Consider the following 26,842-nt stretch of genomic DNA (forward strand, 5'->3'; position numbering starts at 1 on the left):
GTGTCTGCAAAAGCCATATTCTGGTCAGGCTACACTGCAGCCTTATTATTATAATTATCACAGGGAGTGGCTACAGTACTTCCAAATACCACCCAACAGGGGAAAAATCCTCCTCCTCAAGAAAAGGTTAAACAAACCAATACTAATGTGGTAAGGAAAGTTATATTTATAGGCATCATGTAATTAAGTTTAAAGAAATCTTCTTGCAGCCTGTTTACAACATAAAGGAAAAAGATAACAGAGAACGATAGTCCTGTGGAAATACCAAGCTTAGGTCTACAAGGATGATTGAAGCAGGAAGCTCAGGGTTAGCAGGGACTTTCTGGTGGACTGGAGGCCCAGCACTCAAATGCAGCATTACCTGTGACTTGCTGTGCATCAGCTGCGATGAAAAAACCATGCTACAAAAGCCTAGAAAACCAGTGTATGATGGAGGTCATTTGCAGAGAGTCAAGGCCTGTTCTAGCTTTCATGAAGTCACTGCCACCTTACATTGCTCTGCTTAGCTTACCCCTATCCTAGCAGTGACTCAGCAGACAGAAAGCAACTCTAACGAGACACGGATGTGGTAAAATTGAATCCTTTCCCAAGAACATGGAGACCTCACAAAGGTTTTCTGTCGCAGCCTTGCACTTTGACAGTAAAAGACAGCGTATATTGTACCACAACAAATCATAGCAGTAATGTCAAAACTAAATGCTCAGGTCAATAGGAAATGTTACATAATTAAATTCATACATTTTATTCAATTGGGGAACTCAGATTTCAAAAGCTCAGAATTTTCTATCCTGACTGAAATTTGCCAGCAACCTCTATTTGGATTTACACCACCATAACTAAGCACAGGATCCTAAATGAAACTAAGGAGGGTCCCAAAAAACATTGGGGAAGAGCAAATAGAATATGAAGATGACATTTTTAAATTCAAATCCTCTCTGCATTTTCATGTAAGTTAGCCTGTCTGTAATGCTCAGTGTCACGCTTTGTGGCATCAAGTGACAAGTCATACTCCTCACTCAGCCCAATTTAAAAACAAAGAAAAACAGAATCACTAAAATACCATTTGCAGTGGGAAGTGAATAAATCCCTGGAGGGTCTGCAAGTCTGGTTTTCCAGACAATACACTTTGCCACATTTTCCTATTCTGTACAATAGAGATAACCATATAGACCAGCTTTGCAGAGCACTATAAGATCTGCTGGTGAAGTAACCACAAAATAGATGATTATTCCTGTCATTGCGACCAGGGGACTCACACTCCTACAGAGTGCTTGGGCCACATCTTTGAGTTGTCAATGGAATTTCTCATTTCACTCTGCATGCTGATAGCGGGAATGCTCTTTGCATTGAAAATCAACAGATAACCTCAAGAGAAATTTTGAAAAAAAGCAAAAGATTAAAATAAAATAACTGGCACTGCAGTAAAGAAGCAGGATTCAGAGCATGCTGTGGGCAAAGGCTCTGTGGCTCTGGCCAGCCTTGGTTAATGACAGCATGAGGGCAAGCTGTTGGTCTAGCTCTGTGCTGAAAAACGCTGGGCTAACAATAGCGTGCACGAGAGAAACAGAAAATAGTACAACAGATGGTGATATGCTATCTGAAGGCAGGGATATCCCATCCTTTTGGAGATGCTGTGTGGGTGAGTGACAGGCGAGAACTAGAAAGTACTTGTGTTGCCAGGGAGAGTGTTCCCAGAGAGATTCCCACAATCTGATAGCAGGTGTGCAGCCATACATATGGTCCCAGCAGGGACTGTCTATCCCAGAAGCATTTGCAACTTTAGGAATCACTATCATTTAGGTTTTTTCTTTAGGGATTACACAAAGGCAAGAGAGCACTGCATTTTCCTTGATTTACTTCAGTAATTAAGAAAGTTGTCCCTTGGCATAAAGTCTGACATTACAAGCAGTTTGCAAAGTGCAATCGCATGCCCTCTCCTGTTAGGGTTTGAAGCTGCTGGGTTAGTAGGCTCACACAGCTTGATAGCACCAGCTCTGGGGTAAATCCTTGCTGTTGCTTTATGCAACACCTTGCAACGGCAAATATGCCTGCAGATGTTTATTTGTCACTTCACAGACTTTGCAGATTGCCAAAGGGTCCTTTATATACAAATACAGGTTACAGGGAACAGAGAAGCATATTCTCCAGAGCTCACATTGCATGGGGAGATTCTCAGCAGCTTGTACCCATGGCAAGAATGGCCATTCTCAAATCATTTTGCATTAAATGAGGGGGTGGAGGAGAATTTACATATAGTCAGCAGAGGCAGGCTGACAAGCTATGCATACCAATATTTCTTTGTCTGCTGTCTGCAAATCCAGCTGTGGTTTCTTCCAGTGATCCAAATCCCACAGTTGTACATTGCAGTGGCATCTGTTGGTAGGGGCAACTGTTCATAAGTTAAGTGGACAGTATTGCAGGATCTTGACACTAGCTGTGCAACAGTGAGCATCCTAGCTGAATTCAGGACATTTTTGGGACACTTCCATCCACGTACAGTATCTCTGTTTGATGGACTCTGAAACGTAGCTAGTGCTACAGTCCAAACTGACATGTCTTTCTGTCCTCCTGTCCCTGTTCCCTCTGACTGTGGTGGCTGAAATTGCGTTCCTGACTGCCCAGGAAGCTAAGTCATGAGTCTGCAGACCCTTCATTACTTACAGGGCTCAAGGGTGGCTGACAAGCCAGCCTCAGTTTCCCTGGAGGAGATCAAGCACAAGCACTGTATTAGGCATAATTTATACAGTGAAGTTAAAACCTAACATCTTTTTTCTTTTTATTTTTTTTTCTTTTTGAACATATCATTACCCAGTAAGCACCCAGGAGTATGCAACTGTTTCACTAGGAGTATTGGAAAGTCTCAGTAAAGTGGCAGTTCCCACCACTGGGCTAAGATTTGCTTCTGGTCTACTAGTGATTGACTTGCACACTCCCTACTGTTGCTCAAGCAGTTGCTATCAGAGTTGATTTTAGTATCACTTCAGCAGTGGCAGATGTCTTTATTTAAAATAATATAATGGTAATACATACATAATCGGATAGAACTAAAACCTTGGGATTTATGTGATTCCTTTTGTTTGCTTGTCCTGAAGCATCAAACCCACAATGTTCTCAATGTTCTGAGATATGTAACGTTGCTTTTTTTTTTTTCTGTGGGAACACAGGGCTCCAGAGTTTTACTCCTGCTTCAGAGAAAAAGAAAAAAAAAAAAAAAAAAGAAAAAAAATCTATTGCTTTGCAATGAAACATTATTCACCATTTTCAGTGACCTGCACAGTGTGACCCAGATCATAACCAGCACGTGGTTTCAGTTGGAAGACCCTTCAACATACATTTTAATACACAGCCTTGAGCCCTCATCAGCCTTCAGCAGAGGAGTTGCACTGGGAGTCTGCACCACTTGCACTGTTATTTGAAGAGCATGTTCTTTCAGCAGTTTTTCTTGCTGAGCTATTTTTAACTTGAATGTATTCCCCAAACCAGTTCTTTGCCCAGCTGCGAGGCAAAGCAGAAGCAAGAGCAAGCAGTAGTGCTGCTCACGCTGACATTGCTACCAAAAGAAACACTCATCAAACTACAGACTCTGAGCATGTCTTTGGCTGACTAATCAGTTGTACTTTTGTCACCCTAATGACTGAATATTGTAATTCTATTACAAACAGGACAGATCTACTATCTGTTAAACCAAAGAGTGGGGGAGCAGATAGAAGGGAGAGGAGGAAACTCCTGTTCTGAAATAAGCACCTATTACATTTACACCCTAGCATAGGCACGTTATTTCTTGTATATTAACTAATAGCTCAAGTGAAAATGAAACCCCTTCTGTTATGTTGGTCCTGGAATGTGCCACAACATCCTCCAAAAGTCCTTAACTGCATGTTGAGAGGTATAAAAGCAAAAGCCTCCTTAAGGTGATGGAAGGATGCTCAGCATCTTCACTGAGCTTTGCAGTAGGCCTTTGAACTGAGAGACAGGCTCTGCTCTCCAGCTGTGTCTGGCCTTTCTTCCTCACACATTGAGAAAACTATGAAACCAAAGGTCAAATGCAGTGGGGCTTTCACAGGTGGTGAAAACAGTGATTACCATAAAGCCTTCTCCATCTGAATCCTCTCACATAATTAGATCCTGGCTCTGTTGGTGTATTTCAGCCCACACAGTGCTTATCATGAAGCAGTGCTTAACACTATGCAATAGCAAACTTGTCACAAGGATGTAGGTTGTTCAGAGACAATGGGTTATGATACAAGGGTCACGCTGGGCAAGTATGTAGTTTTCATTCCAACTGAAATCTGAACTCCTCATTGCAGGGCTTACATCACAGAAATTATAATGATGGACAACTGTAATTACCCGGGAGATGAGTGACAACATAATTAACTGAACTCTTGCTGATTTGCAGCCTTGAAAATCCAGACAGAACTAAAGGCCAAACAAATGAGTAAGATATGTAAGTAAGGCAACATATACGGCCTCTGCATTTATCCAGTATTTCTACTGGACACCCAAAGGCACTTTTCTTATTTGGATGCAAAAATAGTTTATGAAGGAACAGAGACACAAATATTGGGCAATTTTAAAGCAGTAAAGTTTTTGCATGCAACTCGAAGAATCTACAATACCAACTCACCCTTTTCACACACAGGAGGCTCTTTAGCCTCCTACTAACAATGGCAGCAACTACTCTTATCCTGTTATGGGAAATGCTGGCACGTCACTCAGCTACCACTTTTTACATGCTCCAGAATTACCTTGGGGTAAAAACAAGTTTGTGTCTCAGTGTGTGCCTTCTAATTTTGTACAGACTGTAAAAGGCAAGTCCCTCCTACCAAGGATTTACTACTACCCATAATTGTACGTTGCAAGCAGTACTGCACTGCCACAGTGCAGTGGGTGAGTGACTCAAAGCCCTGGCACACATCCTCTTCACAGCTACTTATAGGAAGGATGAAAATAAACTTCTTGTTGAATTGAACATGATGTTCTGGTAATAGAGATGCCAATTTAAGAGGCAGAGCCTTTGCCTCCTGATGGGCAGCAGACACAAGCTGCTTTATGAAGAGCAAGCGCAGGGCACTCCCATTTCTCCTCCCTTTGCCTGGACTGGAGCTCTCCTGTGAGAGGAATCCTCCCCACCACTCCCCTTCGCAACTCTATCTGCAAAACGACCTGTCACAAGAGACAATCAATGAAATTGCTGCTGGCTACAGCTCACTTACTGAAGGCTGGATTGATTGCTCACTTGTCAATCCAGAGTCCACAGGCACATGCACATGTCCAAGTCTACCTAGTCTACCCCTCCCTTTGTAGAAGAATATCAGAATCACATGGATCTAACTAAGAGCAGAAACAGGATTCCAAAGTATGTCTTTTGGCTCGAGCTATAAATCCGAAAGAAATCCAGTTTTATGAGAATCATACATACCGATACTGTGCAACAGACTCTATGCAAAAATGTATTTGCTAAACAAAGGAACACATTCTGAGGACAGATAAGAAACCCCACGAACCAAGAGTGTGAGATTTTTTGCACTGGATTCTGCTGAACACTTGCTAGGGTCTGCCAGGCAGGTGAGACTGCAGACTAGTAAGAGGAGCTAGAAAGAAAGGACTGTCTGAGGTGTGGGAAGTCAGCATAGCCGCATACACATACAGGTGGGCTGTACCGTTCCAAATTTGTCTCTCATCAGCTATTCTGTGCCCACACCTGCAAGCCCACAGGTTGCTGTGGCTTTGCTGAGGTGCAGTTCCCATAATGGACAAAGCAGACACTGCTAAGGTTAACGATGAGGACAGAGAACTTGGCAGCGTCTCCTGCTTGTAGGACATATTGATGCATTGCCCATCTGATAGCAGACCCTGGGATCCTAGTGACATGCAAATCCTCAGACTACTGAGGATTCGGCGTTACCTGTAACAGTCCAATACTAGCAACCTTGGTGTAACGCTGGTCCCAAGACATTAATTCCCTTGAATGCAAAGGAGACAATCTGACTGTGTGAAGTAAATATTGATCTATTGATCAGCCATCACAGGCACATGCGAGAGTCGTTGGGCTCCTGAACACGTGACCTTGCTCCAGAAGGGATGAGCAATTAGTGGTTTTCCCCTTGAAGCTGACTCCAGCATCTGCACTTGTGCCCGTCGAACATGTTAGTTAGCAGGACCTCAAACCGGACTCTTGTGGCGGAGGGCTGCAGCCCATTCCACCAGACCAACCAACAGAGACTTCCCCACCCATCGGGCTGACAGGGGCAGTACTCATTATCTCCCTGGGCAGCCTATTTTGCTACAGGTATACACTGCACATGTACGTCAAGGGAAACAGTTAGACACGCATAGATTTATTGCCCCTCTCAGAGCCAGCATGGAACACTCATGAACGTCACAGGATTCCCATGTGCACATTGCATGAAGAAAACAAATATCTTGAGGCCACACACAGACTCTCAGCACCTGAGGTGCTTTGAGACCAAGAGCGCACGTGGCCGTACCTGCAGTGTTCTCAGGGCAAACCATAGGTGACTGAGCTAACCTGCAATGACCTGCTCCTCTTACCCTCAGAAGTAACACTGCAGAGGACATGGGAGCAGGCAAAGTCTTTAGCTTCTGAGAGATAGCAATATATAAGTTTATCCAGTTATCTTTCTGAGCCCAAATTACTGGAGAAAACATTCTAAAGGTAATCTGAAAATACCCCCCAAACACTCCCCAAACAGCTGAAGAACACCTGGTGCTTGAAGGTTTACGCTCGCTTTGCACAGAACAACAGTAACACAAAAACTTCGTTATTTTTCTGAACTTAAGAAACAGCTGTCCATGTAGTGTTGTGTGTGTCGTTCCCCACCCCCCAACTTATGGTGACTAGCATTATGAGAAAATACTCAGATTTTGGTCTCTATCCAAACTTGGAGCATTACTGACACATGTACAGCAAACTCTGTCTGAACTGTATCCAAACATCATTTACAGGGAAGCGACACTGGTGCCTCCAGTTCTGCTTGGTTTCCCTGAGGCAGCTGCAGTTGCCTTGACTGAGGTGCTGCCAGTTCAGCTCCGCTTACTTCTGCTCTTGGCACCCCTTGGTTTAAGCTAATTGGGAAGCATATTCCTGGAGTGGATACTCTTAACATGAGACCATGGCAATATCAATGACGGTCCATGCATTTACACCATGGGGGATCTGGACAGAGATAGGACTTGCCTGCAAGTTACTTGAGAGTTTTCAAGAAAGTTTCAAGACCCTTCCAAAAATGGCTGGCCCTGCAGAGGTGCTCAGAGGGAGCGCTCCTGCTTCAGCAGACAGTACAAAAATACCCAAACCTAGATTTTAGTATCACCCAAGAACACAACAGCATCAATTGGATGCTTTTCCCAAAAACAAGAAATAGATATCTAAATTTAAAGCAACTGAAAAGAAACCATTACCGTGACACAACAGAAGTGGTGCACTATGTTAGGCCTCCCTGTGGAGCTTACAGTCACCTCACTGACGTGAGTCCTGTGTGGGGCTGAGAGTCCCCAGGTAAAAAACCAACAGAAACAGAAAGCACAAGACTCACCCATCCACATCTGCACTGCAGCAGTGCTGGTGCCTCATGCCCACCTCAGACCTTCAAATGGCTCCTACAACCAGAGCTGCATGGCACCCAGCTTGGGTGCAGGCTGGACCCAGGGTGGAGCCCTGCAACCACCCACACTCAGGTGCAGGAACTTTGCTGAACCCACAGGAAATGAGCCAGGACTCGACTTTGCTTCAAAATGGCCTGCAGCTCTGTAATACAAAATCCTCTCTGTGCAAAGCTTGTGGAGATCATTCGCAGTCCACTGAGGGTTCAGTTTTTAGCCTTCACAAAGGCTCCTTCATGGCAGGTGCCTGCTTCATCCTCTGGGATCACACACCGGCTCCCCTGCTGTGATGCAGTCTGCTGATACTCATTATTCAGCTGGAGGTTGTTTCCTTTAAACATAGGAGATTTGAGCATACCCTCTCTAGAGCCTTAGTCTCTCAGTCCCTGCTCCCTGGCCTGCACTCCCCAACAACAGTGTGAGGAGAGCCGGCTGCCATTTCCCCAGGCCAGGTTTCCCTGAGGCGCAGTGGCATTTCTGAGGCCACGGTGCTGCCTCTCCGCAGGGCCGGATGGCCGCTTTCTGAGGAAACGCACCGAGCTCAACACACAGGGAGTGTTTTCTGGTTCTGTCAGAGGCAGGATTTCATATTTCAACAGCTTCAGAGAAAAATATGAAGTAAACATCCAAAACAGAGCACTTGCTGCTCAGGGAGAGCACACGGAGCCCTACGGTGCCCAGAGAACAGCTCACTCAAGCACAGGCACAAACTCATCTGAAACAGTTTCTTACTTCAAAGCTCCCTTCAAGAGGGATGTGCATTTTTCACAGGGGTAACCTGCAGCTTCCCCTGTGCTACGCTGAGCTGACAGGAGCCCTCAGAAACATGTTTGTCCTTATCTTGCTCCGAGCCCAGCTGCAGCGAGTTTTGAGGGAAGTCAGCGGTATCAAGGGGCACTGTGAGTCCCCTTCTGAGGAAACAAAGTGCAGCTGGGGCTGCTTAGACCCCCGTGGGGGGATGAAGCACCCTCCTCCATCCTCCCACAGCAGCTGAGCAACTCGGGCAGGACAGGCCCTGCTCGCACAGTAAATACCCGCAGCAGCAACTACTTTCTTGCTATGACGGATGATCAGGCAGGACAGTGCTCTCTGCAAGCAGGCACGCTCCTCTCCGGATGTAGAAAAGACCCTCCTGCAGAAAGGGCCTCTCACGTCCTGATTTACTCCAGCGCGGCTCAGCAGAGACTCACGGCCCCCCCCAGCCCTTGCTCGCCCGGCTGGGCTGTGCTCACAGCTGCTTCCCCTCGTTACAATCAGCAGCCCTTGGTGGAGGCATCTGGAGTCCTTCACCTTCTCCAACTCGTGCCGTCTCCCCTTTGCCTGGAGCCTGGCCACCATGTAGCACAGCTCTCACAGGGGAGAAAGCAAACGAAAGGGGTTTCTGGGCAGAGAGAGAGGCTTCTCCTGAACAGAAAAAATGATATACACAAAATGTCCCTACACCTTGGTAGCAACAATGTCAGTACTGTTGCCACTTCTCATTGTTTGATCATGACTCTCACTGTATTTGGTGTTTTCACTCTATCCCCAGCTTCCCGAAATCCTGTTAGAATTTTATTTTGAAGAAAAGTCCACATCTAGTTTCGTGACTATGACAAAAAGCTTGGAAGTGTAGTCCATATCTCTGAAAAACTCAGGAAAAAAAATGCAATGCCCTCTTGTGCGTTTATATGCCTGTGTATATCTACACCTTTTCCTTCTGTTGTGGGTAAAGCTGAGGGCGTGCACAGAAATATGTTGTTGTCTCTGGGCACCTACCATGTATTTATCAAAGCCAAAAGAGAAACAGGGTTTTAAATAATTAACCATCATACATATTATAACTATATATATAAAAAAAATATACAGAGCATTCATATACATATGTATTCTCATACTGCTTTAATCATTTCTGTTAGGCTTTTAATCCCCCAGTTTAAAAGGGGCCTCTGAAATCTAATGTACAGATTCTGGGAGAATCTATAAATCTCGCATGGAAGGGCTGTAATTAAGAATGGCTTGAGAGAGAGGCTTGCGAGCAGCAGGTCGGGTGGACTTTTCATTTGCAGATAAGCTCTCCGAGTAAGTCATTCTTCCCTGATTTATATTATAAAATGCACATTAATCTCTTTCGAACAAAACCTAGCCAGAGTTGTATCATTTCTGAGACATACAGGGAAATGAGTAAGGAGGCAGGAGTCCAAGGGTAACAGGAATTAAAATACATGTTTAAAGCCTTTAGTAGGGCATTTCAGCATCATTCCTGTTTCAGTTTGGATTATTGCAACTTCCACTGCTGGAGTATCCGACTCATTACTCCAAAGAGAAATCCAGAGACGAGGAGAAAAATCTTAGGCGATACAAAATGTTAGGTAGGAAGAACGAGACTTAGGCTGTAGGTGTTTCTAAGCACCAGAGCTCATCATCTAAGTTTTCTGTTGGTGTGAATCTGGTATAGTAGTTGTGATGCTTTCCTGTTGCCAAAGATGACAGCTTTCCCAGTGATCTCAGGGAAATTGATTAAAAAAGGATAAGTAGTTGCATTCATATTTTGGGCTGTTGGTCTGATAACATATGAATACAGAGTTGATTTTGAAGGTATATTTGGTGAGGCTTACAAAACAAGGAGAAATTAGAATCAGGTACTTTTACCGGTTCTTTTACAGTCTGTTAACAGTTACTTCATTTTTTCATCTCTTGTATATTTGATAAAATGTAGATCTTGTTATAGCAGCACTTTATAATCATTCCTTTCTTTCGTATACACAGTAGAGGAATAACTACTGCAGCAGTGGTTTGCAGTGTGGTCCCTGCTCTGAGTATTTCTTTGTCTCTGTAACTTCATCTCTGGCTTGGCAACATCTGCTGGAGAGGAGACGATGAGAATCCTTAACGTTGCCAGAACGCAGGCCAGAAAGCATCATAAACTCTTTCCGATCTGCTTGCTGGATTATTACTTGAAAGCTAGCAAATGCAGCATGTGTGTGTGTCTGCTTAGGGGAGGGGTTCAATTACCTGAGATTCTCTGCAGATATTAGCAGTGTCTCGTGGGGAATTCTCATTTAGTATGCAGAATAAAATCGCTATGGCACTGATCATATGATTCGAAGACTCAATCCTGAAGCAGCACTACTGAAAAGGGGAGGTGAAACTGCATAAGACACTCCGTTCAGACAGCATGAGGCTGTGAGCAGCACATGAATTTTATTCAGCAGGCAGGAGGAGAGCTGCTGGATTGGTCTGTTAGATGTGTAGTCGGGAAACCACAGGAAAGCTTTATTTCTGGCAAGTCTGCATTTTGTCAGGATGCACCACTGGTGTTACTAGCAAAAAGGAAGCCCGCTGCTACGTGAGATTAAAAGGCAGAGGCAGTGATAGCTACAGAAGATCACTGTGAAACTCATTTGATAACCACCTTAAATACCCCCTCAAGAGTGAATTTAACTGTTGGAGAGCACTGGTTCCAACTGACTGTCTGGAAAGTATGGTGAAAAGGATGCACGTTCCGAGGAAGCGTTTCACTGACAGCAGAGCAAACTAGAGGAGAACTTCTACCTGCATTGCTGACATTTGAGAAAAATAATATAAGAAAGCATTCTGGTGCCAGGATTCTTGTATTTTTTTTTCTTCCCGAGTCCTGGAGAGGGATTTTGTAGTCCCCTCCCTGAAGAAAAGACCAACCAGAACTCAGAATACTGCAGACTTGCCAAAGAACAGGCATGGTACAAAATGTGATTTTGGTGTTTTTCCGCAGGCGACTCAGCCAAAGACCTGCTGTTGAGGAGCTAGAAAGAAGAAATATACTTAAACGTGAGTATTTTTTTCCTGAAGTATTTTATATGTGTTTGTTGAAACAAGTGATTGCATTTCTAGAATATATTATTTTTAAATAGACAAATTCATTCACTGGGATTATTTTCTGTACCTAAAAGTTTTAATTTTTCACGTCCTGGGTTTCAAATACTGCAGGAATCAGAATTTACAACTTGATAAAGGCATGCAATTTAGTACAGAAAAGGATGACTTGTTCAAGTTTAGGCTTTCAGATAATTTTCGTTCTGATTACGCTGTTATGGATGTCTAAGAGGGGAATACAATCTTCGTGTCACACAGTGCAATGAGAATTGGACCGGCATTTTTCAAGATGTGGACTGTCATGGCAAACTGTGCACTGAATACCACCAAGGCTAAAGGGGAATGGAGAAAGCATCCTTGCAGAGGTGTGATTCTCCTAGCAAGTACATTTGTTCATATCATTAGAGATCTTCCCAAAGACAAGTCAAAGAAAGATCATTCTGAGATATTAGAGTTATTAGAGGGACAGTTCCAGGCCCGTTACAGATGCTGCCACAGGGGAATGTTCTCAACGTCTCTCAAATAAACACAAGGCAGAAAACTGCAACTCTTTTCCTAAAGATTGACGTTCTGACCTGGGGATCAAACAAGTGTTGAACATAATCTCTTTCCTTACAAATGCTGGGAATCCTCTAAGTTAGGGGAAGGTGAGAGAGAACTTTGAAATTGTCTCCATTATGGGTCTCAGACAGGAGAAAGGGGGAGGCCATCTGCTTGAAGGAAAAGTACATTACTTCTGTTATTTTCATGGTCTATTTAGTGTTGAAAGACAAAAACCAGAATGATGTGAACAACAGTTTGTTTCTCATTAAACAAGCACAAAACATAAAGCCACATGAGTTTATGTCATACAAGCAATGCTGCCTCTGCTATTTAATTCATATTTAATTATTAATGTGATTGTAATTCACTAGGAAAAAAGTTATCTACATTTTGTTACTTAAAATTTAATGTCTCAGAACTTTCTTAGTAGTTCATAGAAAAAGCCTTATGCTCTTGCCATTGAAGTTATCGGGGATTTCATTTCAGTTTTAACACAAAGGATTTCCACAGTCAACTTGCATTTATCGGTATTTTCAGTACTGTTCCAATGCATACATCGCACATGGTAAAATTAGATGTATCTAACACATGCATAGCTAAATGAGAAACAGGATACATTCTTTGCAAGTGAACGGATGAACTTGGCCTAACTTCACCTGTCATCTACCACAAGAGACAAGAAAAAGCAGTAACCCAAGAGTCTGAAATATGGGGCCAGATTTTCAAGAGTCAGTACCCAAGATCTCTGAAAATCTGTTTCTTTGGGTTTTTTCCTGGCTAAGGAAGAGCTGATTTCTACTGAAAAAATCTGTTCCTTTATGTTTACTTTTTGAAGTGTGCTGGTTACATCCTTAATCTGGGTTAAACTGACCGGCTTTAATAATAAAAAAGTTTGAATACATTCATATAATGAGCTTAGAGAGAGATAAAGCAGAAAGAAGATAAAGCAGAATTAAAGATATTTCCTGAATGCCAGCTAAACATACTGGTCTAGATTTGTATGTCATTTAAAGAGCTCCCAGCATGGAGCAAATTTATTGACCTCAGTTCAGTTGCTCAGGCTTTATACAAGTTCTGCTGAGATCAGAACCACTTCTATTTTATTTACTTCTTCCATTATATAAAAAGCTAGGTATCTTGTAAAGAGTTAAGGTCATCACTTAGCTGTGTTAGTTGTTATCTTAAAAGGCTGGCCAGATGCGACAACTGTAGTCTCAGTTTTGAGTGAATTTGGAAATTAGTAAAGTCAACTTTTATTAATAGGGATACCGACATTCTTGTTACGGACTTCAAAAACACCTGGATTGGGTCTGACATGCAAAGCTGTAGCAGTATAAATGGCCCTCAGTGAAATCACTACCACCTCCTCCAGGTTGTAAGGGTTTGTACAGTTGCGTCCTAAGTTTCCTAACATCTTTGATGTTCATAATACATACTGCTAACGGCAGCAATGCTACCCCCAAAGCTGTTTTAAGGACTAATAATTCACATTTGTACAACTCTGTCAAAATGAGAAGCATATTGCAAGTGCCTAACTGCAACTACTATGTTATTTTAAAACAAATCTTGGTAAGATTAAAAAAAGGGACTTCTTATCTCCCTCAGGGAGAAGTTTCTGAGGTAAAAGTAATACTTAAAAAGCAAACTTAAAGCCAATACTTTCTTACAATTTTGTTGATCTTCTAAGTCCTTTAACTATAGAAACACTGCTGGTTTACCACAAAGCATGAAAAGCATGTGAACTAAAATCACAACCCAGGTGTTCACATGTGTTCTTGCTGTATTCAACAGAAAGCTGACATTCACATTCAAGAAGGCAGCATCTCTTAAATCACGCTGTACAATCCCCGGTTCATTCTTAACGCCAGGAATTGTTTTAGTGTCACGCACAGCTAAGAGTTCCCTGAATAACTCACAGAGCAGCAATATGAATTACAGTACTGCACATGCCACTTCATAATTGGAGCGTCTCTCTACTGAGATTTATAAAACCAGCCCTCACTAATGAATGGATCTAAGTGTAGGCAGAGTGATGTTGATGGGAAAAACCTCTCTGGTTTGTCTCTGTAATAATGCCTGAGTTTTATAATGCCCTTGCTAGCATTTCCTATCAAATCTTGTTTTATTTTTTCTAAAAGAACTATTACTTTTATTTCTTGCAGCTGGGAACAAGCACTGGACCTGAGTGAATGGCTCATAGAAATGGGTCACTATACATGTTTAGTATATTTGGAAAAGCATGTTTTGATCAGAAATGTGTATTTGTGGTTTTTCTTTAGGAATTCTCTCAGTGCGTATCACAGTCATATCTTAAAAAGGCACTACGCCACTGAAAATTCTCTTCCTTTAATAAAAATATATAGATAGGAATATCTACTCTAGAAGGGGTGAATTAAAACTGAATGAAACATATTAGTTACTTCTTGCAGGTATCTCTACATCTTAGAATACACTCTACTTTTTAAAGCCTGTTCTCTTTTTAAACATTCCAGACTTAAATAGCTGCTCATCCCTGACACAGCACTAATTTTAGCTGTCCTACTCTCTTTTAAATTTGTGTGCCTTGCCACTGAATTGTAATATAGCACATTATAGCGTATTAGAATCATTTGATTTACATTTCTACTATAGCCAGTTGTAGCTATGCACTACTATGTTACTTTAAATAGATACTTATGATTGCATTTCAGTGTAATCTAATGAGCATAAAAATAAGGGAGAAGAATACTTCATTGCTAAAAATATCATTTTGGAAACTCATCTGCAGTGCTAGTGGTTTTTCGAGGCATATTAAAAAATCACGTGTGTGCTTTAACACTGGAAATACCTAATGCAAGTTGTATAATAAACTTCACAGTAGTATCTAGAGAATCCCAGAATGGTTAAACATTTTTCTCTAGGTCTTCAGCTTTGTTCAGGTCATACGCTCATGCCTTAATTTAGTAACAGATAGTACTAGAAATAGAAACGCCATTAACTTGTTTCCCAAGGCAAAGGATATATTGCACACAGTGTTACAGCACTCTCGTCTATTTTTAGAGTCAGCGTGTAGGAGTTATCACGGCTTGAATGTTAATAGGCACAACACACAAAAGCAAGCTGGCTTAGGTTAGAATGGAACGCTACAAAAGAAACCCCGTGAGGATAAAGAGGTTCTGATGTCAGTGGCATATCCTGAATAGCAGAGAAAAAGAGCATGCAAGTCAAAGATAACTACTGTGGCAGTGTGACCATCTAAAGATGTAGCCTGAGAATAAGGCTATACAGGAAAGAACATACTTTCCCTGGAGCTGCTGCAATAAGTCTTTTCAGCATCTAACAGCAATGAATGGCTCCAGCAATATGGAGAATAAAAAATGATGGTTAACTATGGAATATTTTGATTTTCCTTCTAAAGTTTATACAATTGGAGAGTTGGTGTGGCGGCTGTTGTTTTATTAAATCTCCTTGGAGTTAGAGCTTAGGGCACAAGAAAAGCTGACATTGGCACCAGTACGTTGTCCTTACAGAGAGGTAACTATATGTTCTAATAGACAACCAGAGAGATGTAGTGAACTAACAAAACATACAACTAAGAACCAGCTACTCATTTTTCTGTGCTCTAATTTTTATTGCCTGGAACTTTGGAAAATACCAATCCTCCTCATGAGGAAAGTAATCTTTTTTTTTAATATTCTCTGCAGAACGAAATGATCAAACAGAACAGGAAGAAAGAAGGGAAATCAAACAGAGACTGACAAGAAAGGTAAAATCTTGCAAAACCTTCTGTTAGTTTTTAGAAATTTAGCAACGCTAATGTAACATCAACCAGTCATAGAGGTCATTATTACACAAAACCTCCCTTAATACACATCCTCCTCAGCAGGGTCTGAAATAGTGGTATCTAGTAATATGAATTCTAAAAATATCTACTTTGTCTTAGCTACATGAGACTTAATAGAATATTTACACACTTTAAATCAGAAAATGGATATTTGCTTGCTAAGATGGGAAGCAGAAAACATTGCACATTTTTTTTGATATGTTTGTTTTTAACACTGGTTTTATTTTACAAAACTATTTAATACAGCTTAACCAGAGACCTACAGTTGATGAACTAAGAGACAGAAAAATCCTGATTCGATTCAGTGATTATGTGGAAGTGGCAAAAGCACAGGACTATGACAGGCGAGCAGATAAACCGTGGACAAGATTATCAGCAGCAGATAAGGTACTGACATAATTAAAATGACATATTACTGCCTTCTACTTGCTTTGTCCATAACGATATATAAGATTCTGCAAAGACATTTAACCTCTGGGACATTTAAGCTCTGTAAATGGTACCATTATTTTTTATGCTGAAACCACACTGACCAATGCATACTGCCATAAAAAATGCTATTTATAAAAATGCCTATTTAGTACTATAAAGGCTTCTACCCGGCCCATCAACTGATAGGAAAAAAAAAGTTGGATCCAGTCTTTCTTAATGCAGCCAATGCAGTATTAACATTTATCCTCAGACTGGAAGTTTTGTCCCAAACATGCAAATATCCTCCACTATGTTTCTAAACATGCAAATATTTCCTTTCCTGTTTCCTATGAATGCTCAAGGAGTCACTTGATCCCACATTTTCACGAGCATAAACAAACACTCGTTTTTGTTCCATCACATACCTGCCACATAGCTGATCTGCACCCTAATTTAACTTTCACATTTAGGTGCTTGTGTGGTAAGAAAAATAGTTCAGCATGATTCCAGACAGAACAGTTGCTGGATAAGTTTAGAAGTTCCAGGGCTGCAGCAAGCAGAACGAGTAGGGATGCTGAGATAATTACTGGGTAAAATGGCAAATACAAGACCGTTACTTACTGCTCTGTTCTGAGATGTGGAGACCAAACACTTCATTCTCTATTCCAGTGTCTCCCCAGTAAAAAGTGTAGCAAATGGTGTTACAGGACTCATATAGAAAAGGAACAATGTATTTCTACTACAGTAGCTGTTCTCCTGAGCGCACTCAAATGGTGCATAAGCTATTATATACTAATCAATGGAATAATGATTTTGTATTTTCCTTGTATGTACTGGGTATGAATTAAAATTAGGCTTTTCCTAGTTTTACTGCTTTTATATTGTTAACTAGGCAGGTTTATAAGCTGAAAAGAAAGTGACAGAGTTCAATTGCATATACTGGTGGCATACGTCAGGAATTCAGGGTCAGGAGTTTGACCATTGCATTTGTGACTGAAAAACTTCTCTTTCAGAGTAGACAAATACATTATTTTTCCTAATTTTTCTTTTAAGAAGCCAAATCTCTGATATAAAACATGAACATGGGTACAAGCCTCATAATTTTAGGTAGCTGAACTACGAAGTACCAAATATGTAAGAATCTGTGAAAGCACCAGTATGTTCCAGTTCACTTGCAGTTCCATTTAAACAAAAGAATGTTCTCACTTTTATAGTCTTGAATTTCATTATATTAAGCACCAGAAAAGAACATTTTTCTTCACTTATGACTGTGCAATCCTATGGATACAGGTGATAACACAGTCTGGGCTGGTATTTGCAAGTTGTGATAAGGCAAACAATTTGATTTTTATTAAAAAAATGACACACATAGAAATTCCATAAAAGTCAGTTGACCAGCTGATCAATTTCTTGGCAACTTCTCTTAATCTTTAATAAATTTTAACTGGAATCTTATTAAATGTGAGACAAAAAGCACTGTGGTTTTATTCTCCTGTCAGAATTGCTTCTAGACAGAAGTGACCCTGTCAGCAATCAGTAATGAATGATAAGAAGTATTGTATCACCAATCCATATAACCTATAATTCATAACATATAACATATAATTCAGCATCTCTACTGGCATAGTATGCTTTGCTATACCCAATATCTATTATTTCTACTTTAGAAAATTCTGTTCTGCTCTGCAAGTCTGGTATTTTACAATACTTATCAATACAAAATTGTTAACCTTCCTCTATTTTCAATTCCTAGGCAGCAATTCGGAAAGAGCTAAATGAATACAAAAGTAATGAAATGGAGGTACATGCATCAAGCAAACATTTGACAAGGTCAGTTTTCTAGCTATTTATTTCCATTGCCTGCTAAAAACAGTCTGCTTGAGTCCTGAAGCTGTAGATTTTGCTCTTACATGCTGGATGTGGGAGAAAAATATGCAAAGGAAGCTTTATTTTAAAAGAAAATGGAAGTATTTATCTTCCTGTTCAGAATGTGGCTTTTCTAAATTTTTTTTTTTTTTGGCTTTGATTAGCGTGTACTGAGAAGCCCCCAGCCCTTCTCTACAACACCACTCAGCTTGCATTCTTTGCACTGAAGATTCGAAAGCTATGACAAAAAATTAAATGTAGGGTATAACACAGAAAAAAATATGATTTTTTTTAAAGTAGACAAACAACTTAATACACTACATAAAGGTTTTTGAATTAAATGTACTTGAGTGGGCAACCTTATTATCACAAACATTGCAACCTCCCTGCTAAGTAATACAAAATTCTACAAACTGTACCAAGACATACATAATGCCCGTAAGTAATACATTTGTTCTAATTGGATTTGTTCTAATGGATTCAGCCTGTAGATTTCAGTATCCCTCGAATGTCGGTCCGGTTGCTATTGGAAGGAGTGCAACACCCCTAGCACACTTAACGGCAGTCCAGCAGAGAGGTCAGGAGAGAGAACTGGTTTGGACTCTTGTCACTCTCTGAGTGGCTGGGCCCGTGTGAACCTAGTCAATCTGGTGCTTGCTTCATGTGCCTACTATGCCTTTACTATGTTTAAACATGTGTGAAAACATTCATTTCCCTTTTCTAAGTGGGAAAAAAACATCAGAGGCTGACTCCACAGCCATTGTTACTTGCAAAAAGACCTTGTTAGTTAGAGAAAAATTGAAATAGCAATCAGTTATTTCCTACAATTTCTATTAGGTCTCTTGAGCAAGTCCAGTTGCTTTTAAAACGCAATTTTAGGAGCTGCTGGGAGCACAGTGTACTCTTGCCACGTCTGTAAGCATTCTCAGGTATGCTTGCTGCTAAAATAAGTTGCCTAACACTGTACTAAGGGACTTGGTGTGCAGTCTCGCATTCTGGAAGGTTCACTTCAGCAGTGCCTGGCCCACATTTCCATGTTTCTTTCTGAACTCAAAATGAATTCCAGCTTAACTGAGCTTTGGATGTTCAATGAAAAGGTGGTCTAGGAAAACACACTTGAGTCATAAATGCAATGTACATTGATCTAAATGCTGTATTTATGTAATTCTAGACTGTTCATGCAATTGTTAGGGCCCTTGTAACATTACAGGACTCAGACTCAGTGTTTACGGGAAGACATCACTGCGTTGATAGAATGAAATATAGGAAAAAAAATGGGATGGCTGCAGTTTAAGTCTGCAAGTGAGATATACCTTCTCTAATTGAAGCTACCTGGGGAGTTTAAGTAGATTATAATGATATATTTTGAAATTTGTTCAGGATATTAGGAGTAAACAGGCTTACAATTTGCAATTAGTACTAAGGCATTACAAATGATTGGGACTTTAATTACGTATCTCAGCCAAAAGAACAAGCCTACAGAGTAAGAATGTATTTATTCCAGACAGACTCTTAAGACTATCTTACATTAAACCAACAGTATGTCCTCATATTTTCCAAAGCATCAGTTCAACATTGCTTAACTCTTACAAAAGAACAAGATCACTGCACAATAAAGAATATTTCTACCAATGACAAACTGTGGCTCAATTCCTAAAAGAAAAAAAAACGAAAATCAACCCCACACCTATATTTGCACTTGCACTCCCAAATAACTGTAAACTGGTTAGACTGGGCCCTGAGGACTGTAACTACACTACAGTCATGGCATACGTGTGGAAATGTGTTGGTGAAAATTAAGACTTAAAGTCGCTAATATTCCTCAATACTGTTACTGTACCTTTAAAAATAATGTTTTTTTTAAAAAAACAATTTTTTTGTTAATCTAACAGAATTTTTAAAGATTATATTTTTTCTTTTAATTTCAAAGTGGTTTGAAAAATGTCTTTTATTTCTCCTAGATTCCACAGGCCATAGAAATTTTCTTCTGAGAAGAATCTGTCTTTACTTTTTGATATTGCTGCTGAACACACATCAGGGAATATATAAGTCTTTCCCTAAAGTTCAGTCCAGGATACCTTGATGTTTATGTGAAAGGAGAGGACTCTGCAGATGAAGTCTCTGCAGCACTTACGTACAGAAAGAAACGCCAGAGATGTACTTCGCTCTGAAGTCAGAAGAGCGATGGCCTGTGGAGTGGGACGATCTGCTGAAAAAAGATTGAAGTAAAGCTACTTGAAAGAACCTACTACTCTCCTTTACCACTTGTTTTAAACTGGTTTGCAGTCTATGTTGGAAAAGGAGATGTTGTGCATGTACAGGCTTTACCATTCCAAGGCCTCTGACATAAATGGACATGACACACTGTCATTCAGTATTATGTTGACAAGACATTTTGAACTTACCACAATTAGTTTGTAAAACACTTAAGTTCATGTTCTAAAAACTAATTTAATGTATTATAATTTCATTCTTTTTTATATAATGTCTAACAGAATCACAGCTGCAAGCATTTTTGATTCCTGTTACTTTTGTTCTTTAATTAAATGACTACTTATTGCAGGAAATGAACATGTTTCCTAAAGCTCTTTTTTTCCCAGGGACAGTTGGGAAGGGAAGAGATTACAATTATTATGCACCAGATCATATCGCTTCTTTATCAACACAGAGTCTTCAAAAGGGTGATCTTAACTAAGGTTTTCCATCTTGTGGAGTATCAATGTTTTGGACCAGATCCTAACCAGCATAACATGATTGTCATTCTACACTAGTTAAGGTTCTGGCCCTCTAAAGAATGACAATTAAGTTCACTGTTATTCTCATTCAAAATTACTAAATTGGACAACCACAGATAGAAATGTAACAATGTACTTTGATGTTTAGCAAACAAATGATTTTTTTGTTAGTTACTAAATGCTAATAACAAAGCAAATAGAACTGGTTGAGAAAAAATGTAAAGCCAGACATTCTAATAATGCCTGACATCTAGAAGCATCCAAGAATTCTACTCAAAATACTACTGAAAGGACAAACTTAGGAAAAAAAAAAAATACACTGATAGCTGGAAAGCATGCCTGATGAGACAGCAACAAAATGGCACATATGCTCACAAGACAAAAATTTCTCTGCAAGAGTCTTAAATGCTATCTTTTTAGGAAATCGTTCAATGTTAAAAACTTGGAAAAGGCACTCTCGATCTTGTAGCTTCATTGAGATGATCTCCATAAAGCGTGAAAATAATAAAGAAAATACAGTATGTAAAATGGTTTGTATAGGCTACTACTAAATTGCTGCAAGATGGTGAATAGAATCAATGCAAACAGTGGATGGACTAACTTTCAATTCTCTTCTGCTATTCAGTGTGGGGATGAAATAACATAAATGCAGTGCTATTCTTTGGATAAACTAACATTTAAGAATAGAAGGTAAGAACATACAGCGCAACACTTAAAATATATGTCAGTAAGGGCAATGCTAGGAGAAATTGAGGGATCATGGGAGATGTGGTGCCCAGCACCAACGAAGCTTGCTAGCTTTGTTGTAGCTAGCTGTAATTTTGTACAACATTTTAATGTTTGACTTATGTGACTATCAGTTGAAGACGTGAATTACCCAATTACTTGATCCAAAGATATTTTTTTTTTCTATTTATTGCAATTTTATAACTTGCTGGCTTTTCACAGAAATATGTAATGTTATAACTAGCCTTTTAACATACTGTTAATTATATTTATCAATCATTTTAATTTTATTATTAATAAAATACTATTAATTCTAAACAACAATATAATGATAGTCCAGGTGTAATATACAAAAAGGTAAACAGAAAGAGAGAAAAGTTTCTTCTATTTATCAATCATTTTAATTTTATTATTAATAAAATACTATTAATTCTAAACAACAATATAATGATAGTCCAGGTGTAATATACAAAAAGGTAAACAGAAAGGAGAGAAAAGTTTCTTCAGCAGAAGAACCATTTTCAGTCTGAGACCAGTAGATGACCCACTGTTAACTACAAACTTGAATAATAATCCATTAAAGTAAGACTCCTATTTAGCAGTGATGCACACTTTCACTGGTAATAAAAATATTGTATAAAACACATTAAAATGATGTTGAAAAATACAATAGACAGAAAAATATTTTAAGGGTAACTTAGAGCAGCTTTTTAAATTTCAAAAAATGTCTATGAGCTGTATTACGAATGCGACTCAACCATGTTGTAGTTATGCAGCAATATGCTTCGCTTCTTCCCCGTGTTCTCAGCTGTCCTTCCATCACAAGCATCCCAGCCTGTTTTCTGCTTTGGTCTGGTAAGAGACAGAGTTGTGACTACTTCAGAGTCACACATGATCACTGTCAGCTAACTACTGCCAGCTTACTGGTGGGCAAGTCTACCAAGTTGTTTGGAGACTGCACGCATTCCCTGGGCCAAATATTGTGCTCTGTTACCACTGCAACTTAGGATGGCATCCACTGAAGGCATATTTAGCTTAGGGAGGCTGTTCTCCTCGGGCCGCTTCTTCCCAATGGAAAAAAGAAACAGGCCTGCAGTGCACAGTTCCTATCACTTCATTTAGGTGTCTGCTTTGAATGACCCCTGGGGTTTCCCATCCAGAAACAAAACAAAACAAAAAGCAATCTCCCTATGCTGAACTTTGCCTTTGTGAATACTCCCTTGTGATATGCTTCACATTTTACATTTAAATTTGATTGTACCTGCTCAAAGTTTTTGGAAGTTAATGGAGTGGGGTAAAGACTGGTAAAGGTGCATAGTAAAATTTCATACTTCTATTTTAGCATAAGTCCTCACTAGAAATAGCGGCCGTATTATTTTTCCAATATGCACTCACTGTAAGAAAAGAATTTGGGCCTTGCAGTGCACTTTTTAAAACCTCGTACAGTTGAGAGAAAAACACTGTTTCATATACAGATAAAATTCAATTAGACCAGCAAAAAGTTTAACATCTCATGAGGTCCATCTAGTGGAGACGACAGTGATCACAGGCTCAAAAAAAAACCCCAAACAAAAATCAGAGGCTCAGAAAAATTAGAAAAGCATTAAGTACACTTACATAGATGGGATGAGTGGACCAAATTATTTACCGGCAATTTCAATATAATAATTTCCAAAGACAACACAGCCTTGTGTTTTTAAAATTAATTCATAAGAAATATATTTCATTTACAACTATTTCTGTTTAAAATAAACTATTTCCCATCAAAGAAGTCTAAGAACACCAATTACTCTGCATTCTACTCTCAGTGCACATTGGACAGAAATCTATCACATCCATTTCTGATCTAAGAAGTTGTTTCTTAAAGATGGTGATTTCAATAAGGATAAAAGCAATCTTTTTCATAAAGTCATAGATTAATTTAGGTTGGTAAGAACCTAGGTCCTTTCCTAAGGTCATTGGGTCCCACCTCCTGCTCTGAGTGAGGCAAACTTTGAAATTACAGTTGGTGGCTCAGTGAGTGCTGAGTTCAGGCTACAATCTATGAGTATGGACTTTTCTTTTTTTCTTTAATTTAAAGACAATATTAAGATAAAGATACAGAAGTAATTTGGAAATCAACAGATTTTCCCATTTTCTTTGAGGACCTCTGTCAAAGAGTTTTCTACCTTAACTTTACCTTAAAATTCAATTTTAAATCATGCCATTTTTCTCTCTGAAAATAAACTTTAGGAAATGGTAACAATCAGAACTAATGAAGGATAACTCAAAGATATATGAAGTACCTATAGGGCAGACAGATTGCATGGGTAAGCCAACAAGGAGTTAATAAAAGAAAACGGGTTAGGTATCACCAAAGATGCAGATAGTGGTGAGGTTCAGCAGGAAACTTCTACTGGATAAATATTTTGAAGAAATGATTGGTGGCTTTGAAGGAACTCAAATCAACATGAGACCTAAATAACAGCCAACAACTTAGAATGATGAAAGCCAGTCTACTAGACTTTTTGAAAAATTTTAAACAGTAATAATAGCAATATAGTGTAATAGTTGCATTCAGAACTAGCTGGAATGAAAATAAATAAGTTTGAGAGATATAGACTGAGTGATTTCAGTAACATATGAGAAAAAAATTAAAGAACACTACTGTAAAGGTCTGTGTGTTGATAATAAAAGCAGTATTAGGAAAGTACAAATGAAACTGAGGAACAACAGAAGAGTTCAGAGGGTAGAGGGGATAATGGAAGAAACGACAGAGAAGTGTGTATGATGTTAAAGACAACCAAAGGACAAAATAAGAGGTAGAATGGAATGTAAAATAAGAGCTACGAAGTTGTGAAGAGCTGTTACCCCAAAATTGGCTAATACATTCTTTTGAGACCTCTGTGGTCATAACATCAGCTACAGACAAGCATGTACCCTCTTCAGCCTTGCTCCAGAAGCTGTGAAGTTGTGTTAGTGCAGTGCTGAGTGAGCTCAGGCTCCTGAGATGCTGGCAGTGTTAATCTGGAGTCAGTTCCATGGTAAAGAGGGAGCTCTGCATGTGGTAATGTAGACAAGCTCCAAGACACGCACATTCTATGAGTTATTCTCTACATCCATTACTTATTGACCAGCTGTAAGTTTTTAATCCCCATTTTTTAAGAGAACTTAAATGAAAAATATTAAAGGTATTGTTCTGAGCCTGAAAAGTTTACAGTATATACATGCAGGATTGCAAGTTAAAAAAGATTAAAAGGTTGCTAAGGAACTATAAAATGCAAGGTAGTTTTTTGTTTAATTTAAAAGCAAATTAAGAAAAATATTAGCTTAGAAGTGGCACATCATAAGTATTCAGAAGAAACCTTCTAGGTGATACATGGCAACAAAGGAGAAGCGTAAATTATGACTCACTGGTCGTTTTCTTAGGAAATCTTCTGACATGTAAGTATATAGAATAGATTGTATTAGTATACAGGATATTTTTCTGAGCTACAGATAGCAGACCCTCTTGCTATCTGTTGTCTTACACGAAATATTTGCACAGCAGTGAGTCTTATTTGACTGACGTGCAAATACGTATTACTGATTTAAAGCAAAATAGTAATGACATCATTTTGTAAAAAAAAAAAAAAAAAAACAAAACAGACAATATATATTTTTCTTGAAATATTTAATACAGCTATTTGCAACGTAGTTCAACCACAAGTGTTTAGAGTTTTGTTTTCTCTTAGGAACTCCTATTGAAGTCTAACAACACAGACAAATAGGACTGAGATCAAAACAGGCAATTTAATCCCCAAATAATTTCTGACTGTATTCTGGATCAGACAAAAGGGGTATTCTGTACACACAGACCCAAAACATAGATTCAAAGTGAAATTCAAAGTGATTTCTCTGAAAGTCAGTTAAATAACCTATAAAAATTGTTAAAGACTTTTTAAAAAATAGCATGTGCTAAAAATCCAAAAATTTACACATTGCATTTTAGCAGATTCACTAAAATAATTCCAAATCTCGCATATAAAAGGAGAAGTCTTATCCACAAAGATTTTAATATTATTAAGGAAAATATGCTTTCATTACAATAGTTTCCTTGAGTGTAAAAAAAACCAAAAGTTGTCAAATTTTACATTATAAAAGAGTGTTTATATTCACCTTGAATTTCAGGAAGGTATCTGAAAACATTACTTCAGAATTCTGTCTTCTGATTGAAACAATGTCTGCAATGCTCTGCGAACATTACACAGTTCCTCTTCTTGCTGTGCAAAAAGCATTACATCTATCACATACTTTAAATAAAATCTTCCCTTTTTTTTTTTTTTTTTTTTTTAAGTATTGCAATTCTGGTGCATAGTATATGCTGCTTTTAACATAATCAAATATGATACTTTTCTTTTCCACGTCAACATTCAACATTAAGACTCAGACCTAAAACAGTACATCCATATCTACCTCCTGCTTTTATCACCCAGATAAGGTTTAAAGTATAACATGTCAGTCATACTTGGATTCTGACTTAATTTTTATTTTTGATAGGGGACTAGAAATCACAATTTTTAGTAATTTAGTGTTCAAACAGCTATCCTTAAACAATAAATACAAATGAGGACAAGATAACTTCATTTACCATTTCTTTAAGAAGTTTCTCTTGGAGTCCTTTTATGTCTTCTTTCATCAGATGCATCTATAAAAAGATACCGAATGCATATTCTCTGCTCACAATTGGTAACCCATTTTCAAGATGACAATTACATCCCAAAATGGTTTATAACTGAGATACAGATGCACATGCATCCACCTGCCTAAGGAAAGGGATGTGTGTTTTAAATTTGTTCTTTCTAGGATGATTAACACTGGTAAACAAAGCCACAGAATACAGAATAAATCTTGCAGCAGTTTTCCAGATAATTGCACACACCTTCTAATGGGTGAAATCTAGCCCTAAAACACTGAATATTGCTACATTAAAGGATATTTTATGACAATGAAAAACTACAAAAATACTGAAGCGGCATGAATACAATGCTGAGAATAAAGACTTTCTTGGGGGAAAAAAGTCAATACTGATATCTGTTGGTAAAATTAAAGAATTAAAGATTATTAAAAACAAGAAAGAAAAAAATTCATCATACCTCTGACGTAAAAATATGTTCTTCATAGTCAACCGTATGGTAGATGTTCTTTTCAAATGAAGTTTTAAGAATCTGAATTCTAAAGAAATAAAAGGCAGTTCAAATAGCTTTGCAATGTATGAACTTTCCACACACGTCATGAATACAACCCATTATTTGTAGTC

General features: G+C 39.0%; 2 protein-coding genes across 2 annotated transcripts in view; one reads left to right on the forward strand and one right to left on the reverse strand.

The window, feature by feature from the left end:
- The window catches only part of PHACTR3 (phosphatase and actin regulator 3), a 115,434-nt gene extending 94,911 nt beyond the window's left edge, over window positions 1-20,523 (forward strand). Inside the window, exons 9-13 of the mRNA XM_050907400.1 lie at window positions 11,360-11,415; window positions 15,687-15,748; window positions 16,073-16,213; window positions 17,991-18,067; window positions 20,065-20,523. Coding sequence (XP_050763357.1) covers window positions 11,360-11,415; window positions 15,687-15,748; window positions 16,073-16,213; window positions 17,991-18,067; window positions 20,065-20,080 — 352 coding nt within the window. The 3' untranslated portion in view covers window positions 20,081-20,523. The remainder of the gene's footprint in view (window positions 1-11,359; window positions 11,416-15,686; window positions 15,749-16,072; window positions 16,214-17,990; window positions 18,068-20,064) is intronic.
- A 5,069-nt stretch (window positions 20,524-25,592) lies between these two features.
- Window positions 25,593-26,842, reverse strand: part of SYCP2 (synaptonemal complex protein 2) — a 29,673-nt gene continuing 28,423 nt past the window's right edge. The window contains exons 41-43 of the mRNA XM_050907387.1: window positions 26,679-26,757; window positions 26,174-26,230; window positions 25,593-25,805 (exon numbers count right to left, since the gene is read on the reverse strand). Coding sequence (XP_050763344.1) covers window positions 25,731-25,805; window positions 26,174-26,230; window positions 26,679-26,757 — 211 coding nt within the window. The 3' untranslated portion in view covers window positions 25,593-25,730. The remainder of the gene's footprint in view (window positions 25,806-26,173; window positions 26,231-26,678; window positions 26,758-26,842) is intronic.

This window comes from Gymnogyps californianus, chromosome 17 (assembly GCF_018139145.2).
Source record: "Gymnogyps californianus isolate 813 chromosome 17, ASM1813914v2, whole genome shotgun sequence".
Taxonomy (NCBI): domain Eukaryota; kingdom Metazoa; phylum Chordata; class Aves; order Accipitriformes; family Cathartidae; genus Gymnogyps; species Gymnogyps californianus.